This window comes from Rhinoderma darwinii, chromosome 6 (assembly GCF_050947455.1).
Source record: "Rhinoderma darwinii isolate aRhiDar2 chromosome 6, aRhiDar2.hap1, whole genome shotgun sequence".
NCBI lineage: Eukaryota > Metazoa > Chordata > Amphibia > Anura > Rhinodermatidae > Rhinoderma > Rhinoderma darwinii.
Window position 1 is genome coordinate 119,476,583 of NC_134692.1, and position 24,360 is coordinate 119,500,942.

Below are 24,360 nucleotides of genomic sequence, written 5' to 3' on the forward strand. Positions count from 1 at the left end.
CTTGGAAATTACTTCATAGATTATTAAAAGACTTTACAGATGCAAATGTTAGGACTTGTCCACACGTATCGGAATTACTGCAGAAAATTTCTGCAACAATTCCGCAGGAAGTAGCAGGATTTCCGCTGCGGAAAAACCGCACCATTTCCCGCGTTTTTTACTGGAGAAAATGGTGCGGATTTTGCGGCGTTTTTTTTCAATTCTGGGAGATTGTGACATCTCTGAAAAACACAGCAATTCAGTCCACTTTCCGCAGAAGGAATTGACAATCTGCGGTCCGAAAAATACGCACCGCAGGTGAATTTCTGATCGGAAATTTTACGCAGCGTGTGGATGAGATTTGTTACATCTCACCCACTTTGCTGCTACTTTATTCTGCGTATTCTCCATCCGCAATTCCAGACGGAAAATACACAACAATTTCGCAACGTGTGGACAAGCCCTTATAGTGACTCATTTGTGTTTGGAAGTTTACAACAGCGAGGATTAACATCCCGTTAAATAGTAATTGTTTTATATCCTCAAGAAATATGCGGCCGACAGTCAGTGCCTGAGATATACTGTATTTACGTAGTTGGTTTATCCATTAATGATAGTTATGATTGTAAAATCATGTCATTGCTGGTAATTTATGCACCTTCTTGCTGGGTAATAAACAACCTGCTGCTTAGACGAACATTAACCTACTCACAGCTGTCATCTAACCAGGCACAATAACCAAAAACCATGACTGCCAAGTCCACTATTGAAAATGCATATGATATGCTTTAGGCCTTATTTACACAAGCGTATTTCACGTCAGTGATACGCGCGTGAAAATCACGCGTGTCACACGGACCTATTTAAGTCAATGGGGCCATTCAGACATTCCGTGTTTTTCACGCAGCGTGTGTCCGCTGCATGAAACTCACCACACGTCCTATACTTGAGCGTTTTTTGTGCATCACGCACCCATTGAAGTCAACAGGTGCGTGAAAATCACGGACAGCACACGGACGCACTTCCATGTGCTGCGCGTGATTCGCGCAACAGTTGTTCAAGAAATGATGGGAAAAATAAAACCACCTCCTACATTTCATTTTCTAAACATCAAAACCGCGTGTCATAAGGATGCCATATGCGCAAAAATCACGCACCAAACACTGATGACACACGTAACTTCAACGTGTGCGAAACGCTGCATTTTTTGCACGCGTTCGTGTGAATTTCGCCTAAAACAGACATGGCCTCCAGACATGATACTGTAGCAACCAGAGTAGGGACAAGTGATGTATTCTAGAATAAGCCCCTCACATCAGCCCTTCAAATTCAGAATGATAGCTGTCTGATGGACGGTCATTCATTTAATTGCCCTCTGATGCACCTTTCACCACCAATGCCTAGGGTTCTAATCTACAATACATACATAGAGTGAGCTGCTGATTCCGGAGGGTAGACCCCCTACCAATCCAGCATTGACAGCCTATCACAAGGATATACCGTTAGTTGACAATTTTGCAGAAAAACCCTCTGAGTGCTTTATAGAGCCTGTTGTTCTGTACACCAGTGATGGTCTGACATAAGAGACTTCAGAGATCTTCTTAAGTGTATCTATGACATGAGACGATCATTTTGGCTGGATTTCACCCTTAAATAGATCCTCCAATCGAATACAAATTTTGTATGTACTATATATGTATATAACATAATAAAATAGTAACTTCTTCAGCACTTCACTATATATATGAAAACAAAGTAATTTTCACTAAATAGGTTTTTATTATATGCGAATAGATGGGGAGCTTCAGAGGGAAATATGAGGAGGTTCAGCTATTTAGTGTAGGAGGCTTGGGTGTTTGGTATGAGAATATTTGCAGTAATGATAATAGAAACTAGTGCAATAGAGGAAGTTTCAAGTAATAAAAGAAGACCAAAGGTCAACCTAAACCTTTATGGTTTAAAAATAAGACACCATGATACATATCTTAACAGGTGAGACCGGGTAAGAAAATAAAATATACAATTTCATTATTAATAATAATAATAATAATAATAATAATATGTAGATTAGACTAAGGCTTTGTTATTGGCCATCAAATATTAGTATGAACACGTCAATTTTTTTTATCCTACAGAATTGTGCCCAATCATTCACAGCATTCTGTAGCGATATATATATATACAATACCGTAGTCGACTATAGTATTGATTCCGTTAAAACGACGGAACCCTTGCACAACAGAGACAAACTAAAACCATTGGCACCGGATCCGTCACCATTGAATTCAATGATGATGGATACGAAAACCTATGGTTTCCGTTTGCATCCGATCTGGCTCCGTTCCGACGGAATGCTTCAACAGAACTTCGGAACAGAGCCCTAGCGCAGATATGAACGAAGCCTTACAGTGTTCTCTATGGGACTGTAATATGCATTCACATTGCAGTTCTTTTGTTTTCAATGGGTGCGCCATCGTCATAACTTGGACATACATAACTCTCAAGTGGAACAAATTCAGCAGAGCTCCATGGCCTCTTCGGTAGGCGATTGGTAGGGTTTGGCGTCCTTAGCACATGGACACTAAGGGTATGTTCACACGGCCTATTTACGGACGGTTTTAACCCCCGAATTACGTCCGAAAATGCGGCTCTTTAGTGTGGGAAAAACATCTGCCCATTCATTAGAATGGGTCTTACGATGTTCTGTGCACACGGTAATTTTTTTTACGCGCCACTGTCAAAAGGCGTAAAAAAGACGCCCACGTCAAAGAAGTGCCTGTCACTTCTTGAGATGTAATTGGAGCCGTTTTCAATTGACTCGATGGAAAAGCAGCTCCAATTACGTCCGTAATGGACGCAGCGAAAAAGCGCCTCAACATGTCATTACGGCTGAAATTACGGAGCTGTTTTCTACTGAAAACAGCCCCGTAATTTCAGCCAATACGGACGCTTGCGTGTGAACATACCCTAACTGATCCTATTTTCTGGTTAATAACAGGGTCACTTAATGGAATATTTAATGTTATGGCATATCGCTAGGATATATCATAACAATATGATCAGTGGGAGTCCGAATTCTGGGACCCCTGACGATCTTAAGAATGAAGGTACTGAGGAGCCGTGGGTTTTTTCGCTGCACAGCAGGTGAACGGGTGTGTAGGGATAAACCACAAAGGAATCACAACTCCCATCAATTATATGGTGGGAAAACTTATTTTAAGGTGAACATACCCTTTTAGTCTTCTCGTTGTTTTAAAAAACAAATACGCGTTGCTTAATTTATTTGGCATGATCGATTTACAAAACAGCTGCCATGTAGATTATAAATATGCTTTGATAATTTTCACTTTAATCGTTTTTTTGTGACACTAATTTCCCTTTTCTGGTGTGTTCTCAGCATGGCAAAGTCATTTCGAAATAACTTTATTAACCCAGCTTCTTTTTCGGGCAATGCTGCTAAACTTCTGTGCAGTTGGGATTTTAGTATCAATAATGAAAAGGCTGTAAAATTAAAGAAAATACATCTGAGCACGCAAATAAAGGTAAGAAACGTTCAAGATTGTGTTGACTTTATGGGTGTCAGATACAGAACTGGCTGGTGATCACAGCATTCACTATTTGTATGTAGTCTTTCCAGGATAAACAAGAAAAACGGGTTTCTTCCTTACAAAAGTCCACTGAATGAGGGCAATGTAATCCCCAGTGAATCATTTACTCTTGATCCTTTTCTCACACCAGTCCTGACTCTTAAAGGAACAGAATAGATGAAATGGAACCTCCCATATAAACTAGAACTTATTATATGTTGATACAAAAAACACCTAAAAGGTAGTTTAGAGGCAGATTCAAGAAAAAAAATTAAAATAATAAGGGACGGAGAAATATATTGATGTAAAGCGCCCTTCCTGGATAAGATATACAACATGAAGATTGAAGATCTTAGGTTGGGTTTACATGCCACCGTTTTGTATGCTATCCAGTTAATTCGGCTAATTTCTGGGAGTATTAATGACCTGAAGCGATTGGAGATGATGGCTGCCATCCTAATAGAAGTGAATCTGACATTTTATGTTGTATCTTCAGCCAATCTACGAGATGGGACTCACCACTATTACTAGGCAACCCCTTTAGATGATTCCTCTGGTCATATGCTTAATTTACCTTTCATGTCCTGAAGAGTTAAGGCCCTATTAGACGGAGCGATTATTGTACGAATTTTTGTACAATCGTTCAAATGTGAGAGATAATCGCCATGTAATAGCAAGCAATGATCGAACGAACGATGAATCGTTGGGTATCCGTGGATCGGCCACATCGACCTGGGGGAAAGAGTATTGTTTGTCCCTGCCACATCCCCTTGTCTAATCAGAAATCTTCTGATCGTTAGCAGATCAGTCCTTTACACTCCACCTAAATGCTCAGTAATCTTTGTGTGTAATTGCTGTATGGGCGATCGCAATGACGACTGAACAGCGAAAATCCTTTTTTAAAAAAAATATTATTTCTTTATTCATTCTCTTTTCTTACATCACAGCAAAGGAAAAAAAACAAGAAAAACATATCACATCAATCATATAGACATCCCCCCCAACCGACCCATCCCAATACAAGTGGAGATCCAATACGAGTGGAGATGAACAGCGAAAATCTTTCGCAAATATTGTCACGTGCAATAGACCGTCTCTTGAATGAAAACGACTCGCTAAATAATGGCTCATCGCTACTTAATGAAAGAATAACTACCCGTTTAAAAGTATCCTTAGTCACATCCAGGGGTATAACTAGGAAAGACTGGGCCCCATAGCTAACATTTGACTGGGGCCCCCCTCCCCTGGGTGCCATACACAGTCCCCCTGGAGATTGTGCCATACAGTCCCCCTGGAGATTGTGCCATACAGCCCCCCTGTAGATTGTGTCATACAGCTCCCCCTGTAAATTGTGCCATACAGCCCCCCTGTAGATTGTTCCATACAGCCTCCCCTGTAGACAGTGCTATACAGCTCCCTGTAGATAGTGTCACATCCCCCTTGTAGATAGTGCCCCCCTTCCCCCGGTAGATAGTGCCCCCTCCCCCTTGCAGATAGTGCTCCCACTTCCCACTTGTAGATAGTGCCATACAGCCCCCCTGTAGATAGTGCCCCCACCTCCCCCTTGTAGATAGTGCCATACAGCAGCCCCTGTAGATAGTGCCCCCACCACCCCTGGTAGATAGTGCCATACAGCCGCCGCTGTAGATAGTAGATAGTGCCCCCACCACCCCTGGTACATAGTGCCCCCACCTCCCCCTTGTAGATAGTTCAGTACAACCCCCCTTGAAGATAGCGCCCCCACCTCCCCTTGTAGATAGTGCGATACAGCCCCCCTGTAGATAGCACCCCCACCTCTCCCTTGTAGATAGCGCCTCCAAATAAATAGAACAAGAAAAATTATACTCACCTAGGCCCGTTCCAATGATGAACAGAGCTCCTACACAGCTTCCTCAACGCCGGCGTGATCCAGTGACGTCATCATGCTGGCCGAACATCGCCTGTAGCCTAGGAAATGGCAGAGCAGAGAGATACTTCCCTGCTCTGCCATAGTGTTCAATAGTATTTGCGTCCTAAGGATGCAAATACTATTGAATGTGGCATCACTGCCGCTATGGCTGCTACACCGGTAGTTACGCCACTGGCCATATCCTCCACAGAAACTCTTTGTAAGTTTGACAGAGCTCCTGGTCACCCTTAGATATCAGATGTCTTACTTTTTTCTTCATGCAGTTATATTCTAGGTTGCAAGCTGTACTAATTTCATGTCAATCAATATAGGAACTAATACCTCCACCACTAAGGACACCCTTAAACGACTTCCACAGGCATAGGTAGGGGTTTAGCACAGGGGGGGAGGGGGCCCAACACAGTGTCCAACCCAGTACCCAACCCAGTACCCAACCCAGTGCCCAACCCAGTGCCCAACATATCTGAGTGGGCCCCAACCCTGTGGCCCCCCTAATGCATATGTACAACTGGAGAGGCACATTCTAATTATATACCAGTCATCATCCCTGTATATAACCCCCATCATCTCTGTATATAAACTCTATCATCCCTGTATATACCAGTCATCATCCCTGTATATAACCCCCATCATCTCTGTATATAAACCCCATCATCCCTGTATATACCAGCCTTCATCCCTGTATATAACACCTATCATCTCTGTATATACCAGCCTGGCTATTATATACAGGTAAGATGCGGGTTATAAACAGGGATCATGGCTGGTATATACAGGGATGATGGGGGTTAATGCAGGGATGATGGCTGGACTACACATCATCCCAGTATATAACAACCGTCATCCCTGTAAATAACAACCATAATCCCTGTTTATAACAACCATCATTCCTGTATATAAACCCCATCATCCCTGTATATACCAGTCAGGCTACCCCTTCCGTATAGGTTTGTACGGCATAAAACGGCAGCTCCCAGCATGAACCGAACAATGGTAAGGATACGCTGGGAGTTGCTGTTTCACAAAAAAAAAAATCATACTACCCGTCATCTCGCTGCAGAGTATACAGTAACTACAGTACTGATTGGAGGCAGAATCAACATTTACATTAAGTGACTCACCGGTGACGTCTTTTCAGATTCTAGTTGTTCTTTTTCTCTTTTCTTCTCCATACGCTTAACTGTTGGAAAATGTTGTCATGTATAGCTAAATTTGGCATCTCTCAGACGCTCTATGCAGGCCTGCATAGACATTGGCTAAACATCTAATATATATTAGATGGGTGGCCGGTCCGTTTAAAATCGGGACAACAGGAAATCTGAATGGTCAGCCGGTACTGTCGGTTAGACCTACGTTAGCCTAATGTGTATCGCCTCCTTATGCTAAGAGAAGAGAAAGTTCATGGAGCCACTTCAATTTAATGATAAGCTGCATAACGTTTACACTTATAACATTTAAAGAGTTCCCACTTTTTTCCAATGTTTCCAATCTGAACACAAAATCTCCTAAGGAATTGTCTGATCTTGTACACACTACCTGGGCTTGTCATCGAAGAGGTAGCAGTCACACCCAGGCCCTGATGTCTGAGGGGGCAAGAAGGCCCCTCTGCTACATAACAACAGCCCGGTATTATATATTTTCATATGGTAGGTCGGGGGCCCTGTCATGCATTGAGGACCAGGAACTTGCCTTTGCCCAAGACTATACTATGTTTCTATGCATGCTTTCAGAGAAATGTATGTTTGTTTATAAAATGTTTGTTAGACATACGTATGTACAATATTTGTATGGTAACACATTGGGGAGAATTTACTAAGACCGGCATTTCATTAAGTGGATGGAGTAAGATGTTCCAATAAATTTGGCGCAACTTTGGCTGTCCATGCTCCGGAATTTAGAATCTAAGCCTGCTACGGGCAGGCCTAGATTTGCTTCATATTTTGCGACTTGTATACGCCATTCTAATGGCGTAAAGGCTTTAGTAAATTCCCCCATTGTGTTTGTTATCTGTCAGTGAAAAATGCTGTTGATTGTTTATATTAATTTTTTTTTCCATAATTTTTTTTTCCCTAGGAAACTCTGGCAGAAAAATTAATGGAAGCATTAAAACTTTCTTTGAGTCAGAAGTTAGCTCGCTTTAGTGTTCATGTGACTGCCTGGATCATTTCATCTGGGCTGGCAGTTGGATGTTGTGCTGGAGTATACTACCTCTGCCTTAAAGTATCGGATTCTGCAGAGGTAAACTTCAAACGTCCATGTATTTCAGTATTTGTATACGAGAGGCGACATGGCATTGAGCCCTCTCTTTGTGCCTCTGTATGAAAATACAACATATTATTAGCTGAGTATCTGACACCGAAACATGAATATTCTTGTGTACATGGATGAAACGTGTTTTCATCTATTAATTTCAGATTTTACCTACACAAATGGATTAGATAATATTCTAAATTTCTTTCCCTTATTGATTTCAACAGAGCTCAGAGTTAAATGAGCTGACTAAGCAAGCGGCAACATTGTTGGTTCCGGTGGTGGTCGCCCTCATCAACCTTACCATGCCTCTAGTGTATTCTATGTTTGGACTTATTGAGAAATTCAAGTACCCGCAGCATCAAGTCTATGTGGTTATCATGAGGTAAGAGTAACATACGTACATCGTATAGGAACAGGGAATGAGGCCAAACTCACCTTTTGATGGATAGAGCAGAAAGTGGCATCACGTCCGCATAAAACGAAATACACAGATTTTTTTTCTTCTAAAGGCCCAATTACACTGGCCGATAATTGGCCGGTGCAGTGATCACTGATCAATGAGACATCGTTGATCGGCGCTTGTTTGCTCCTGTCCCACGAAACCATGGATGGGGATAAGCGGTCGTTACTCTGATCGCTCGTCCCTATACATTATTATCATGTTGGCAGGACGTCTCCCTGTTTACACAGGAAGATGTGCTGCCGACAATGATAATATTTTACTTTTTATAAAAACGATACAACCAGCTATGTTTACACAGGGCAATTATCTGCAACGAGCGTTCTATGAACGCTCGTCTGCCCGATCATCGCCCAGTGTAAAACTGTCTCAAGAAGCAGTTTTTGGAAACGTTTCTAGAACTGCTTCTATGGGGAACCACAAGTATGATACCCCAATCCCAGATCTGGATACTGCTGTAAAATACTGTAGAGGTAAGAATACAACAGTGGTGCACTTTAAGGAATAGTAAAGATACCAACTCACAGCAGAATATTAAAGGGGTTGTATTCGGCAGACAACTCCTATTTAGAGAAGTGTCTCTAAGCCCTAGTGATCAGCTGTGATCGTAGATTTTAGCCACATCTACACATACATTTCCCCTGCAGTAACCTCTTACAGAGCTGCTCTCCATTCTGGCTCATAGAGGGGGTCCCAGAGTGGGGAACCACCTATTAGGGCATATGGACAGGGGTATGAATATTATATCCTGTAATAGATAACCTAGTGAATGCACTGGCCGCAAGGTCCTCCCTTGGGAGAATGAAAAATTGCTTGTGCTGTATTTTAGAGCATTTGTAGTTTATAGTTGGAAGTCTCCCAATTATGACCCCTCAATAAGCCAATTTAGAGACCCTCCACAATAAGCAACTCCCACTCTGGTGAATAACAAATGTATGCCGTGTAATGCTTCTTTCCACTACAGGACAAGTGAGCATTTACACAGCGGTTTCCAGCAGAAGGACCCCCTCACTGGAGAAGCTAGGTGACATGGGGACATGATCGATTTAATGGGGTTGACTGTAGTGGATAACGCCCTTAATTACCGTTTCTGACTGTTCGTTGTGATAAATAGGGCATTATCGATCTTGCATTGAAACAATGTGCAATAAATAAAATAACAATAAAATATTCAATGTTTTATGTCGTTCCAGAAATGTGCTGCTGAAATTTTCAATTATTGGCATTTTGTGTTACTATTGGCTGGAGAAAATTGCAGGGAGCAAACAGGAGGTAAATCCTTCTTAGATGTGATATTATGTCATTACATTGCTAAAATGTCACTAAGTCACTATATTAAATATCATTGTAAATGATGAATTGTAATACAGGAAAACTAGGAGATAGAAACATTATTCTGCTATAGGAGACCTTCATTGTCATGCATTTATATATGTGCTGAGAAGTCCAAACGGCAGCAATAATTTATCTTTTTTGACTAAAGTGATCTGTTATAGTAGAAACTTCACTCTGTTCCGGGTCTATGTATACATCTGTGCAATTAAGGCCCTGTTCACATCAAGTTTTCTTTCCCTAAGTTTAGTGCGTACACCAGGAAAGCTCCTAACTAAATGTGTCCATAGGGCTCCATTAGACCGATGAAGGCCAAAAGAGTATCTGTTTGGCCTCCATCAGGCTGGTATATGTTGGTGTACCTTTTTATTAAGGTATGGAATAACGTAATAGACTTAATGCCATAGATCCCATAAAAAAAAATGTATACCACCCGATATATATATATTTTAACATGGAAGTCCATGGGTGATGTATGCCACCGTATGGCATCTGTTAAACATATATGTCAGGCACTTTCAATGGCTTTTCATGACGTATGCGTTAAACGGATGCCATAATAGTCTACGGGTGACGAATGCCAGAGTTCGGCATCCTTCCCAGGCCGATGTTGAACGTATACGTCTGGAGCTTTTCCCTGAGTAGACGCTAAACGTAGAAGAAAGGAACGTGATATGATCAGGGACTGATGTTTGCCGTGATTAATAAACATAGAGAGAAATTTAAAGGGAGTTTGTCACCAGCAATGTCGATATCAAACTAGCAACAGGGTATCATAGAGTAGGCTAACCTGATTGTAACGTTTATTACCTTTTTTCACATGGGTGCCTCCTTTGCAGAGAAAGTAGTTTTATTCAGTTTATGCAAATGAGCATTTTGGAGCAACGAGGGCGTCACCGTTGCCCCAAAATGCTCTGTCTTCTTTCACCAGTCCAACCCTCCCTCCCAGTTCTACCCTGTTGCTAGTTTGATACGGACATTTTAGACTCCCTTTAAGAATGGCCATACACCAGTATTATGTTGTTAAAAAGTCGCAAATAATGGCGCACATCATATTTGCGTAATAATTTGTGACTTTTTGTCAGTTTACACAGTCCCCACCTATTTGTTAAAGTGGGCAGGACTTAAGATAAGGAGCGGGGCCACCAGCGACCCATCAAATCCACTAGCGGCCCATCAAATCCACCAGCGGCCCATCAAATCCACCAGCGGCCCATCAAATCCACCAGTGACCAATCAAATCCACCAGCGGCCCATCAAATTCCCAATAGTTTACTCCAGAAGCTGGTGTCAATTATAGCGGAAATCTTCGTCAGCTGGTAGCTGGCTTAGATTTCCCGTTCTGGTGCACGGACAGCAGAAGAGGCAGCACAATTATTTTACTCTTGCGTGCATCATAAGAAGACTGTCGTATGATTATCATTAATAATTTATGTATTTATTTTTACCAGAATTCACCTTTAAAGTTGAGGGTCCCATGTGGAGACGGCAAACTTCCTGACATGAGGGGACTTACTGCATACTGTTTTATTATTGAATTCAATGTAGGTGCTACACATTAAAGGGTTATTTCCATCTCGGACATATATGGCATATCCATGGGATAGGCCATAAATGTCCGATAGATGCAGGTCCCACTTTTTGGTCCCGCACCAATCAAAAGAACGGTGCCCCCTTACTCTATCCTACTTTCTGCTGCTATTGCTGGCCTCAGGCTTCTGGGGTACGAGGTGACTGGGGGTATGGAAACAGGGTAGACCAGCGAGCTGCGCTGTTTCTGGGAACTCAGAACCTATGTAAACAGCGTGACTCACTGTGCTATGCTGTTTCCATAACTTCTATTCACTTTTATGAGAGTTTCGTAAATGTGCTGGGCCGGAAAACCCGGCTACTTCGTAACTCATTGTCCGGAGCCAGCGACAGCGGCAGGAGTTAGAATGAGGGTCAAGGTCCACGTTCTAGAGATAGGCGCATGTCCCAGAACTGGGACCCGCATCTATTGGACATTTATGGCATATCCACAGGATATGCCATAAATATCCAAGATGTGAATATCCCTGTAAGCCTCTTAGCACCCCCTGGTGGTGGCAGCAGAATTTTATCTAGTAACCCTCTGGCTATACAGGGCATTTGTAGCTCTGTATCAGAAAAATAGAGCCCTTACCACTATAAAGATGTATTAGAAAATAAATCCGCACAGAATTTTGGATCTGTTTAGATAAGAACCAAATAAAATGGTGTTCGACTGTGGACACTTACTTTAAAGGGGGTTTTCTGAGTTATTTAAAAAATTGGTCAGGGGTAGGAGGGATGCCGGAAAAAAAAAAGAGCCATTGTGGAGGAATGGAGCTGCGGCGCTGAAACGACAGGGATCTGTGGGGTGAGTAATGGCTCTTTTTTTTTTTTACATCCCTCCTGCATTGGGCAATTTTTCAAATAACTTGGAAAAACCCCTTAGGGCATGCCCCCACGTGGCGGTTTTCCTCCGCAACTGTCCGCATCAATGCCGCACAGAATCTGCGTTGCAGATTCTGTGGCGGATCTGCCCAAAATGTGCAGTAAATTGATGTGGACTAGCTGCTGCGGACTGCGGTAAAAGTGCTTCCCTTCTCTCTATCAGTGCAGGATAGAGAGAAGGGCCAGCACTTTCCCTAGTGAAAGTAAACTAATTTCATACTTACCGGCCGTTGCCTTGGTGACGCGTCCCTCTTTCGCCATCCAGCCCGACCTCCCTGGATGACGCGGCAGTCCATGTGACCGCTGCAGCCTGTGATTGGCTGCAGCCGTCACTTAGACTGAAACGTCATCCTGGGAAGCCGGACTGGAGAATGAAGCAGGGAGTTCTCGGTAAGTATGAACTTCTATTTTTTTACAGGTTGCTGTATATTGGGATCGGTAGTCACTGTCCAGGGTGCAGAAACAGTTACTGCCGATCGCTTAACTCTTTCAGCACCCTGGACAGTGACTATTTACTGACGTCGCCTAGCAACACTCACGTAATTATGGGTGCACACACATAGTCACCCGTAATTACGGGAGCCCCATTGACTTCCTCAGTCTGGCTGTAGACCTAGAAATACATAGGTCCAGCCAGAATGAAGAAATGTCATGTTAAAAAAGCAATACGCTCCGCAGCACACATAACATGTGCATGACAGCTGCGGATTTCATTGCGGAATTTAGAATCTCCATTGAAGTCAATGGAGAACTTCCGCAATGAGTCCGCAACCAGTCCGCCACTGGTCCGCAACATCCATTGTATGCTGCGGACACCAAATTCCGCACCGCAGCCTATGCTCCGCAGCGGAATTTTCAGCCTCGTCTAAACGAAGCCTACTAAAAAGAAGTGGGAGGCAATGGAGAAACGGGTCCGCTGCGGATTAACGCTGCGGAGTGTCCGCAGTGGAATTCAAGAGCAATTCCGCAATGTGGGGCTTTGCCCTTAAGGTGGCCATGAACAATAGATTGCCAGGAAATCCCACGAAAATTAGCACCACTATTTAATAGTTATAAACCAATTTTACTTGTTTTTTAAAGTTTTATAAAATTACAGAAAAGCAGAAACAGCTCATCGGATGTAGACAATGATGATAATAAACTAGCAGCATATGTGCTCATGGATTATTATGTTTAGTAGGTGCTCATATGTTCTTTCCATTGTCTTGAACAATGCTTGTGTGTGACCCACAATTTCTTCAGGTCAGGATGATCTCACGGATAAAATAATTACCCAAGTGAATATATTGTGTATCAGGCATTAACATTAATCTGTTCATGTTCATGTGCAGGCATGCTGTAAACTTTCTGATAATGGATAAGATGGTTAATCATATGGGCTGTTATCCTGCTTTCCCAGAAACAGATATAATTGAGAATTAAGATAATTTTATCATGGTGTTCAATGGGAGCTGTATAAATCCATGTTCAGCAAGCTCCCCCTAGTGGTGGCTGCAGGCGGGCTGAATGTAAAATAAATTTTTCTTCCACATACATGTTCATAGTTATGCCACCGGTGCGGCCAGCGATCACGGGTCTATGAACAGAAGATCCTGCAATGATAACAAGCGTTACAATTTGTTTTTGTTTTTTTACATTATGGAGCATTTGGCCTATATTTTAAAAGGGATGAAAATCCTCTTTAAAGAAGTATTCCGGGTTTATTCTGACAACTCAAATCCTACAGCGTCTACTGTAGCCTCTCATGGACTTGCACTGAGAGCCTGACTTCCAGTAGGAGACGCTGTAGGATATAGGAGTCAGAATGAAGATCACGTGACCCTACGGCGGCTACCCGTGAAGTAAAGCTCCAGGTAAGTCAATACACATGTCTATATTACACTACATAGACGCAAACATATACTCATGAAAGGAAGCAGTTGATTTGGAGATCTGTACCGGAAAATGCAAACATATGTGCGGAAATTAATCAGCACTGAATTTTAATCCATTTAGAATAAAAAATGTTTTAAAAAAAACCCTAAAGGTTATTACATGAAAAATGAAATGTCTGATATGAGAAGTTCAACCAGTTATGTTTACAATGATGACTGAGGACCGTTGACCATTTGTGATATTCTTTCCATAGTGTTGGGAATCTTATATCGGACAAGACATCTATCGGCTGGTGGTGATCGATTTTCTCTTTGTGCTGTTTGGTTCCTTCTTTGGAGAATTTGTTAGAAAGTAAGTGTCATGTGTCATTTTGTCAATTTAGGATCCACATTTGAATAGTCATTTTATAAATGGACATATTATTTTGTAGGATAATTGGGACCTACTGCTGTAAAACATTGGGAATTCCAGAATTTGATATAGCAAGGAATGTTTTGGATCTGATTTATGCACAGACATTGGCCTGGTATGTATTCCTATTCTTTATATTTAATTCATCTCTGCCTCCCACCAACCATTTTCTGTTGTATTAAAAATATTTATGTCAATCAGAGATGTCTTGATATAGGGAAATAATTTGCATGTGCGAACCTGATGTCCACCAAGAACATAGGGGTTCAGAATCTGAACTGATACGTGTACATGCAAAAAGTACCCCCAGCTGATCACGGGGATTCCAGCAACGGGGCGATTAATTTGCGATTGGGGGAGTCGCTTTTGGTAAGGTGGACCAACCCGGGTATTCCAACCTAAAACATTTATAACAGCAATTGGCTGTTTCCGACATTGCCTTGGACTTTTAATGGAGTGGCTCCGCTTCAATAAATGTTCTCCGCTTCAATCAATCCAGTCAACCTCCGCTTCAGGCCCCATGCACACGAATGTAAAAACGGCCGTAATTATGGCACGTTTTTACGGGCCCATGGACTTCTATTGGCCACGGGTACCTCCCTGTATGCTTACGGGAAGGTGCCCGTGCCATTGAAAAATATAGAACATGTCCTATTTCAGGCCGTAATTACGGCACTGGCAGGCCCATAGAAGTCTATGGGGCTCCCGTAATTACGGGTGACTACATGTGTGCACCCGTAATTACGGGAGCGTTGCTAGGCGATGTCAGTAAATAGTCACTGTCCAGGGTGCTGAAAGAGTTAAACGATCGGCAGTAACTCTTTCTGCACCCTGGACAGTGACTACCGATCACAATATAGATCAACCTGTAAAAAAAAAAAATACGTTCATACTTACCCAGAACTCCCTGCTTCTTCCTCCAGTCCGGCCTCCTGGGATGACGTTACAGCCCATGTGACCGCTGCAGCCAATCACAGGCCAATCACAGGCTGCAGCGGTCACATGAACTGCGCGTCATCCAGGGAGGTCGGACTGGATGTCAAGAGAGGGACGCGTCACCAAGACAACGGCTAGGTAAGTATGAATTTCTTTTACTTTTTCTGCGGAAAGGGCTGTCCCTTCTCTCTATCCTGCACTGATAGAGAGAAGGGCTGCCGATTGCTGCAGTGCAATTTTGCAGCGAAAACGTGCCCGGAAATACGGGTAGAATACTGGTGACACCGGACCCGTATTTACGGGCACGGGTCCGTAAATACTGGTGCAATACGGGTCGAATACGTGTGACCAAGGACCCATATTTACGCCAGTATTTACGGGAGGAAAAAAATACGTTCGTGTGCATGAGGCCTCAATCAATGTTCTCCTTGCTGTGGTTTGTTGGTCACCCACCAATCTAACATTTATTGCCTATTCAGTGGATAGGTGATACATATTTTAGACTGGAATACCCCTTCGACTTTACAATTTATCGTGGTTGATTCCCTAGTCCCCAGATATAAAATACAGTAGTCACTATGTATACCTAATAAAACTGTGGTACTGCGCCCTACGTCCACAAACTGAAACATTCAGTCAAGTTGGAAAAAATTAGCACATCTCCTATCCTCACATGATCCCCCTATGGCTTGTTAATTAATCAAAAGGATGGAGATGGGTAGTGCTGGGGTAACAACCTATGTTACAGAATATTTTAACTAGTGGAATAGGGGTGCAGCACCCCTCCTGCCCTGTTTTTTCGGGTAGGCACACTTAAGCTTCCCATGAACATCGTTCTTATATCCACCAACAATCTAAAGTATATAGGAGCCTCCCGACTGTCCCTTAATGGCAGATATTATGGAAAATGGAGGATCGGGCCTGGATTTCAAGATGCCTGATCCTCTGCCATGCCTTGAAATAAGCCGTTGTCAGAAGTGTCTGACAGGGGCATATCTCCAACTCCCTATTTTAATGAATGTGCACCCTAGACCAAGCTGAGCATGCATGTGTATGGGGAGGTTCGGAGGAGATAGCTTTTGGCTAACACCAATCCTATGTGCATGGCCAGCGTTATTGTACCTATCTATATTAGAATGCACTTTAACTATCAGAAAAATTAATCCATAATGTTTGGATTAATTTGAATATCAATGAGTAAAAGCAGCAATGTATAGCAAATACATAAAGAATAATATAGAGGCACACAAACTTTATGATAACTTATTGAGTCCTAATATCAGTATTATTTTTCTCTGTCACAGGATTGGAATCTTCTTCTCCCCTTTGCTACCAATAATTCAGATGATCAAACTTTTCATAATATTTTATGTTAAAAAGGTAATACATTAAAATGTAATGTCTTATAAACAGACTATTCCAAAAAGACAACCACCATAGAACACAGCCAATGAATAAAGACAAACAATTTTGTAACATCATAAAAAAATAATCCAAGTTATGAGAAGACAAATACTATTGTGACATTATCATAATATTACCCAGCCTAGGAGAAAACAATTGAATACAGCCTAGGAATAAAGCCAAATATTACTGTAACATATTGACAATAGAACACAGCCTAAAAATGAACACAGTGCCTATCTTGACATGATCAGAAAGGAACACAGCCAAGGAAATAAATAAAAATTGTATCATTAAATAGGATCTGTCACCATATTTTACAATACTAACTGCATACCTTATTGAATAGATCTCTTAGACCTGATGAGACTGATGTACTTATTTTGAAAATCCATTCCAGCATGGCTGTATAATCATCTCTCAAAGTTTTCCTATCTAATATTAAAATTAGCCTTTTATGAGACCAAGTATATGCATGATGTAATTTCAATCTCCTTCCACCTAGAACTCACAAGCTCCTATCAGCATCCATTCTCCCCCGCACCATGCTGAAATCTCGCACATGCTCAGTCCAAGCTGCAGTCTCCCTGACTGCAGTGAGAGAGCCTGTCTTCCAGCAGTCGTTTTAGTGTGGAATTACAGCTTCTAAAGCCTTCTGCTGCTTTCTTTTACTGCAAAGCCAGGGAAACTTCAGCTTGTACTGAGTATGTGTGAGTAAGTACACCAGCAACAGTAGGTCTAAGAGATCTGTAATAATGTATGCAATTTGTATTGTGAAATCTGGTGACAGATCCTCTTTAAGCATAACCTATATAAGAGACAAGAACTGCATGTTTAGTAAGGCAGTCCATATTCTTTTTATTGCTTTCTCATAATAAGACCACAAATACACTACTGCTCTTGGAGCATAATCACCAGAAAGCAATTTGGTTCAGCATGAGAAACTGCATGTCTGACTTTCCAGACAGTATGACGCTCCATAAACAGACTTTGGAAATCTTGAGAACCTATGATATAATGAAAACTATGAACATAAAATATACAATTCCAGGGAAGTCGATAAGAAATGTAAACCAAGAAATTAAAGGTCACTGTCTAAAGGACAATACAAATATTCTTATTTTCTCACTATCTAGGTGAGCCTAATGATGAACTGTATTCCTCCTCGGAGAGCCTGGAGAGCATCACAGATGACCACAGTCTTCATTTTCCTCCTGTTTTTCCCATCATTTGCTGGAGTTCTCTGTGTCATGGGGGTCACTTTGTGGAGGTAAACAAAAAAAAAATGCATCTTTGTCAAATTAAACCAAAGTAATTTCTTGTCTTATCAAGCAAAATGTGTAATTTTCCTGAGACAGAGACACTCTAAACAACGGCATCTATAAGATTTCCAGGAAAAGAAACTTGTGGGGGCTAAGATCCCCCGAGGTTTCGAGAACTGTGCACTCTGCCTAGCATCCAACATCTAGGAGGAGGATTGTGAGGTAGCTCTGCTCAGTCAGCTGGAAGCCAGGCACAGTTTACATCCATCTAAATTTTTTTGATCCTGGTACCCACTAATTTAATCCTTTATTTGGATCTTATAGATGTTGTTGTTTAAAAGGTTTGTGTCTCATGGTACTTCAAAGACTGTCTACCTTCATAACAATTTGTTAAAATTGTCTCAATATATCTAAAATGAAAAATGAAACAACTTTGCAATAGGTCTTGATTCAAAATATAAAATTATTTTGTTTCTGCAGTTTTCATGCAGACCTATGCGTCTCCATAGTAACAGACAACAAACAAACTCTGTGTAGTCTGATACTTGAGTTATACTCCCTTCAATCTGTCCCCTAGATGTATTTGGTAGGTCAGCAAGACGTAGGGGGCAGATGGAAGGGAGTGCAACTGCCAGATCAGACGGTCAGTTTATAAATCCTATACTTTCCAGTTACTGTTATGTTTTGCCAGAAGGTTTTTCTAAAGCTTCTTGCTTTTGATTGTAGACGGAAGCCTTCAGAGATGTGTGGACCTTTCCGGACTTTGCCTACTCCTTATGATTCAGTCGCTGAATGGATAGCTTCTATAAAAATATTTGAAAATACAAAATGGGTCGTGTGGATTTACAACAACCTGGTTAAAAGTGTTCTCTTCTTTTACATCCTGACCCTGCTTGTTTTGTAAGTATAATACTTGTTTAAATGTTATAGAATGATCAAGGCTCAGGCAGCAATCCAGTTTTATATAATGTACACACCAATTCAACACAATTGCGTAGACTAGGTTTAATGTTGCTGTGCGTTTGATAAATTATTGTACTGAAAATTAATCTGATAAAGAAAATATATATTAATAAGGGCACAACTACTGTATATCCAGATGGATCCTAAAATACAGGAGGGGAGTGCAGCTGGTCACTGAATGGTGGCCGGGTGTAACAGAAGAGACCTCACACAACTTCTTAATTAATAGGAAGCACTTCCACTGTCACTTCCATATGTCACCGATAGTTACAGTTTATGTAAAGACTTTATGGCCAAGTTTGGGTCTCCTATCACTTTGGCCCATTCAGGCAGTGCTGAATGTCCGAATGGTTAGTTCGCCTATGCTTCAGTCCACATTAGCAATTACAGAACTTGCGAGGGCGAAACCCCGCTGTTCACTCCTTTGTCTTTGCTAAGCTCCTATACTACGTTCTTGCCAGCAGTTTCCTCTAGGGAGTGCTGATCGCATATGGACATTATTTCTACAATTCCCATTGACTTTATATGGAATATACAGTGAACTCCCCCTAGTGGCGACTTTAGGCAGCCAGAAATTCATAATTTAACTCTGGCTGTGTGAAGGGATAAAGGGCTTTTGCAGTGAGCGCCTACCCCTATAAAAATATATTATCAAGTTAGCTAGAGCAGAATTGTGGATCTATTCAAGTAAATAAAACAGTCATACTGTATGTGAACATCACCGGTGACATCTCTCTGATCATTTTCCATTTTGCTGCAGAATCATTTCATATCTTTACTGGCAAATTGTCCAAGGACGGAAGATCATGGTGAAGCTGCTGCTCACACAAATAGCTAATGTAAGTGGTATAATCGGCAAACTGATCTGTTTTCACCATAAATTCCAAATACAAAGTTAACAAAGAAACTACACAATTTGGATAATTATACAGTGAAATATTGTTGCTCTATAATCAGAGGAAAGACAGGATATTGCCATTCAAAGTGACTGAAAATATAAGAAAAAAAGTGTTTTCTCTCCTGCTACCCCTCCCCCACACTCTATAGCTCCCACATTAGGCCGAGTTCCCACGGGTCGGATACGCTACGTAAAACGACGCAGCATATTCGACGTAGAGCCCACAGCTCATTTCGTCCGAAAAACCGCACCACATGATCTCTTGTACAACTGGATCAAAGTTGGTAGCATTTTATATAGACATTTACACAGTCACAATAAAATTGGAAAAAACATTCTGATAATGTCACTTTTTATGTTGATATTGAATTTATGTCTCATTAAAATATAGTTGGCGCATAATTTGTTTGTTTTTTCTTAAAAACAACAAACATGTTTATTCTACTTTTAGCTACATTTTGTTTTCTTTATTTATTTTTCACTGCATATGGATTTACACTGCTTCCTTTGAACGCAATGCTAGCTGTATTATAAATCTGTATCCTACAAGCTCCCCCTAGTGCTGGTTGCTGGCAGAAAGAGCAACCATTAAATGGATATTTCGGTTGTGAAGAGTTATTAGACACTTTCACCTATCCACAAGGAATCCCCACCGATCGCCAAAATGGGGGCTTTAAAATTACCAGTTTAAATGGAGCAGTGGTCGAGCATACGACATATATATATATATATATATATATATATATATTTACATGCCATATCTATCTATCTATCTATCTATCTATCTATCTATCTATCTATCTATCTATCTATCTATCTATCTATCTATCTATCTATCTATCTATCTATCTATCAATATCTCTGTTTTGTATATGAATCAGTATAAATAATTGTATTATTGCTTTTGCAGGAAGGCAAAGATAAATCATTTTTGCTTGAAGGACTTCGAAAAACACAGAAACCAAGTGGAGGAAATCGTGGTGCACCACATCAAATGTCACAAAGTCAGGTTAGAACTTCTCTTATTTTACCAAAAATTATTGTTAATAAAAAGATTCATTATAATTTTCTCAGTACCAAAAAAAGAAACAAAACAAAATTTATTTGGTGACAATAGACTTAATAATGTGGCAATAATTAGGCAAACATTCTAATACCAGAAAGCGTGTCTTTACACCACAGACATACACAGGTAAATGACAACAATCTCAATGATTTTTCCATTTACATCAAGTGATGTATTGTTGAGTCTAAGGCCATGTTCACATGGAGTTTTTTTACAGGCAGAAAAATCTGCCTCAAAATTCCTTTGCTGCTTTTTTTTCCTGTGTTTTTCATTGCCATTGAGCGCTGCGGACAAAAAATATTGCGAAAAACGCTTTCTATGCCTCCCATTGATTTCAATGGGAGGTCAGAGACGGAACCACGGGTAGAAAGTGAGCGGAAAAAATCTCAATGGGAGGTGATTTCAGCAGTTTTTTGGCGCAGATTCCGTGTCAAAAACAGCGCCAAAAAACTCTGTGTGACTAGCCCTAACACTTTCTTCCATTATATCTCATTTCTTCTTTATAATTTTTCCATTCACTAATATTCTTTGAATATTTTAGGTTAAGCCGTCACAGACAAGTGAAGACCAGCAGATAGGTTATGGTAAGTAACTTATTCTATGTGCAATAATGTGTCCCTTTTTAAAGTGAATGTCCAAAAAATCTATATAGGTTAAAATTCTTTCCTGATTATTTTTATGTATACCGTATTTTTCGGACTATAGGACGCACTAGACCATAAGACGCACCCATAATTTGTAGCATAGAAGAGGAGAAAAAGGGTTTTGCCTTTAACTGTACAATTCCTGGGTAATATTTTGACAACCGGGTATAGATACAGTACCACAGTTCGCCAATACAATGCCAGCCACAGTGCCCCAATACAATGCCAGCCATAGTGACCCATAACAATGCCAGCCACAGTGCCCAAATACATTGCCTGCCTCAGTGCCCCAATACAATGCCAGCCACAGTGCCCCATAACAATGACAGGCACAGTGCCTCAATCCAATGCCAGCCACAGTGCCCTAATACAATTCCAGCCACAGTGCACCATAACAATGCCAGACACAGCGCCTCTATACAATGCCAACCACAGTGCTCCATTGTCAGCCACAGTACCCCAATACAATGTCAGCCACAGATACAAGATATTGGTAGCTATAGTGCTCTCACCCTCCCCTGAACTTACCACACATCAGAGGTGTGGAGAGGCAGGGGTTAATAGTGATGAATCACTGAACAGTGAGATGACAGAATTCAATTGTAAGATGTGACTGTTCAGTGAGTAGATAAACCAGCACAGGACATGCAGCTTCCATTACACTGCACTGCAAGGAGCTTTGAAGCACCAGCTCAGTGTCCCGCTTCTTCATACTCTGGTGCCTTCAGGCTATAAGACGCAGCACAACATTACAGCACAGATTCTAGGACAAAAAGTGCGTCCTATAGTCCGAAAAATATGGTAATTTAGGCATCAGAGGGAATTTTTTTCCAATACAGCCACCACTCGGAGGTGCATACTGCAGACATATTTTTATACAGGCTCCATGGAACTGAATAATGCATCTGTCTCCAAGGGTGAAGTCGCAGAGACACGTCGCAGATTTTTTGTTGATTTTCAGTGCGGACAATTACAGTACAATGCATGTGGATGGGGTTTTCAAAACCTCATCCACATATAGCGGAAATCTGTGCAGAACTGAGGGCATTCTAAGGATTTTCAAATCTGAAGTATGTCAATTATTTGACAGATTTTTCATAGATTTTTTACTATGGATGTAACTTGACTGTAAATCCATGGCAAATTCGCGACTTGTGAACTTAGCCATAGCTTCCCAGAGTGGTTGCTGTACAGGGGATCCGGATCTCTGTATTAGGAAATCAGAGCTCAGATGCCTATAAAGATATATTGAAAAGTTAACTAGCAGACAATGCTGGACCTTTAAACATAGTAGTGTTTTTAAAAGTGGTAATGCATGCAGGATGATATTAAGCAATCTGATATTACAGCCCATGAAATAACTTACTTTTATAATGAAGCCGACCTGGCGATGAGCTGATCGCTGTGGGTCTGGCTTCAAAAACTCAGCTGTTACCTACTTGTTCTGCAGCTTTAATAATTTAGTTCTTGAGGAGTCTGTATTTTTGTCCTTACAGAGTCCAGACCACAAAGTGGTGATGGGTCCAATGCCTTGGGACTTGCAATGAGGTCTAGGCAGCAAATGGAAGAAAGTTCTCCCATGGAGAATGGAAGAGCATTCAATGACAATTCTGGATCTTCAGAAGCAATGGCAATGATTATGAGGGCAAGACAACAGGCTGAATATGAAGAACAGCAACCAAGGTATGGAGAAGAAAATAGAGATGCAATGGAGATGGAGGTAAGAGAAAGGCAACGGGATGAATATGAGGAGCAACCACAGTACAATGGAGAACAAGCTCAAGACGTTGCGAGACGACAGCCGTGGAATCACAGAGGTCAACCAGATGCAAGACAAATGGATGGTTATGAAACACAACAGTCTTGGAGTCCATCAAGAACAGACGCCTTGTCAATGGCAATGAGGGCAAGACAACAAGCCGAACGGGATCAATAGATCCAGACTGTGAGAAGATGTTAACCTTCGAGACTGATCTAGAAGACTCACCATCAAACTTAATATTAAAACTCTGATGTGAAGTCAGGAAAATGAAGTTTCACCACCAAATCATCAACCTTTGTAGACCTATGATTATTTGTTCAATGAAGCAAACAATAGAAGTTATTTGACATAATATATTTGCTTGAGAACAAAATGCGTATTTTATGTTGCATAGTTGATGAATAACAAAACACAAGAATATTTAATGATATACATTATATATAACTAAAATATACAAGATTACTATATTATTTATTAAATTTGAGTTCTTCAGAATGCCGCTCCTGGTACATCCATGTTTATTTACAGGGACTTATATTTCTATTCCTACTTTGTAAATCTTGGTTTTCATCCATCTTCTATTTTTTCCTTAGAGTGTTAAATGAATAAATGATGGGTTATACAGAATCGACATCAACCTTCTCGCCTATTCCTGTTCTATAAAATGCTGCCCGCAGATTGGACTGCAGTTTCAGCATGCCAGGCTCCCTTAAAATTAATGAATGGGCTGTCCTTGTAATGCATAGTTGTGTTGGGTCCTCCATAGGACGCTCCTTGTAGCTGGTGTCGTCCATTCTGGCTACTAGATGAAGTTCCTAAATAGCGGACCCCTCTCTATTAACTCAGAATTCCCTAATACAATATGTGAAAATAGTTAAATAAAACTTGTCAGATATTATTTGATACCAATAATGTAAGTCATATTTATTAAACTTTTTTATTCTATGTTATACTATTGTATTTGAAAAACAATATATATTCTTTTTAGAAAAACAACCATTAAATCCTATCAAGTCACAGAAAACAAAGTACCAGACAATTATATGCTGGTTTTATTGCTTTGGTTATGTACAGAAATGATAGACCGTTTCTATGGTTGGATTATAATAAACAGGAAAATACAAGCTAAGGGCCCTTTCACACCATCCAATATGGGCTGTAA

General features: G+C 41.0%; 1 protein-coding gene across 2 annotated transcripts in view; it reads left to right on the forward strand.

Moving 5' to 3' along the window:
- Nucleotides 1-24,074, forward strand: part of TMC5 (transmembrane channel like 5) — a 96,357-nt gene extending 72,283 nt beyond the window's left edge. For both annotated transcript variants that reach the window (XM_075830183.1, XM_075830184.1), the window contains 13 exons: nucleotides 3,377-3,521; nucleotides 7,549-7,713; nucleotides 7,953-8,110; nucleotides 9,382-9,460; nucleotides 14,106-14,203; nucleotides 14,283-14,378; nucleotides 16,504-16,579; nucleotides 17,740-17,873; nucleotides 18,592-18,765; nucleotides 19,589-19,667; nucleotides 20,637-20,735; nucleotides 21,334-21,376; nucleotides 22,933-24,074. In XM_075830183.1, coding sequence (XP_075686298.1) covers nucleotides 3,377-3,521; nucleotides 7,549-7,713; nucleotides 7,953-8,110; nucleotides 9,382-9,460; nucleotides 14,106-14,203; nucleotides 14,283-14,378; nucleotides 16,504-16,579; nucleotides 17,740-17,873; nucleotides 18,592-18,765; nucleotides 19,589-19,667; nucleotides 20,637-20,735; nucleotides 21,334-21,376; nucleotides 22,933-23,372 — 1,786 coding nt within the window. In that variant the 3' untranslated portion in view covers nucleotides 23,373-24,074. The remainder of the gene's footprint in view (nucleotides 1-3,376; nucleotides 3,522-7,548; nucleotides 7,714-7,952; nucleotides 8,111-9,381; nucleotides 9,461-14,105; nucleotides 14,204-14,282; nucleotides 14,379-16,503; nucleotides 16,580-17,739; nucleotides 17,874-18,591; nucleotides 18,766-19,588; nucleotides 19,668-20,636; nucleotides 20,736-21,333; nucleotides 21,377-22,932) is intronic.
- Nucleotides 24,075-24,360: the final 286 nt, after the last annotated feature.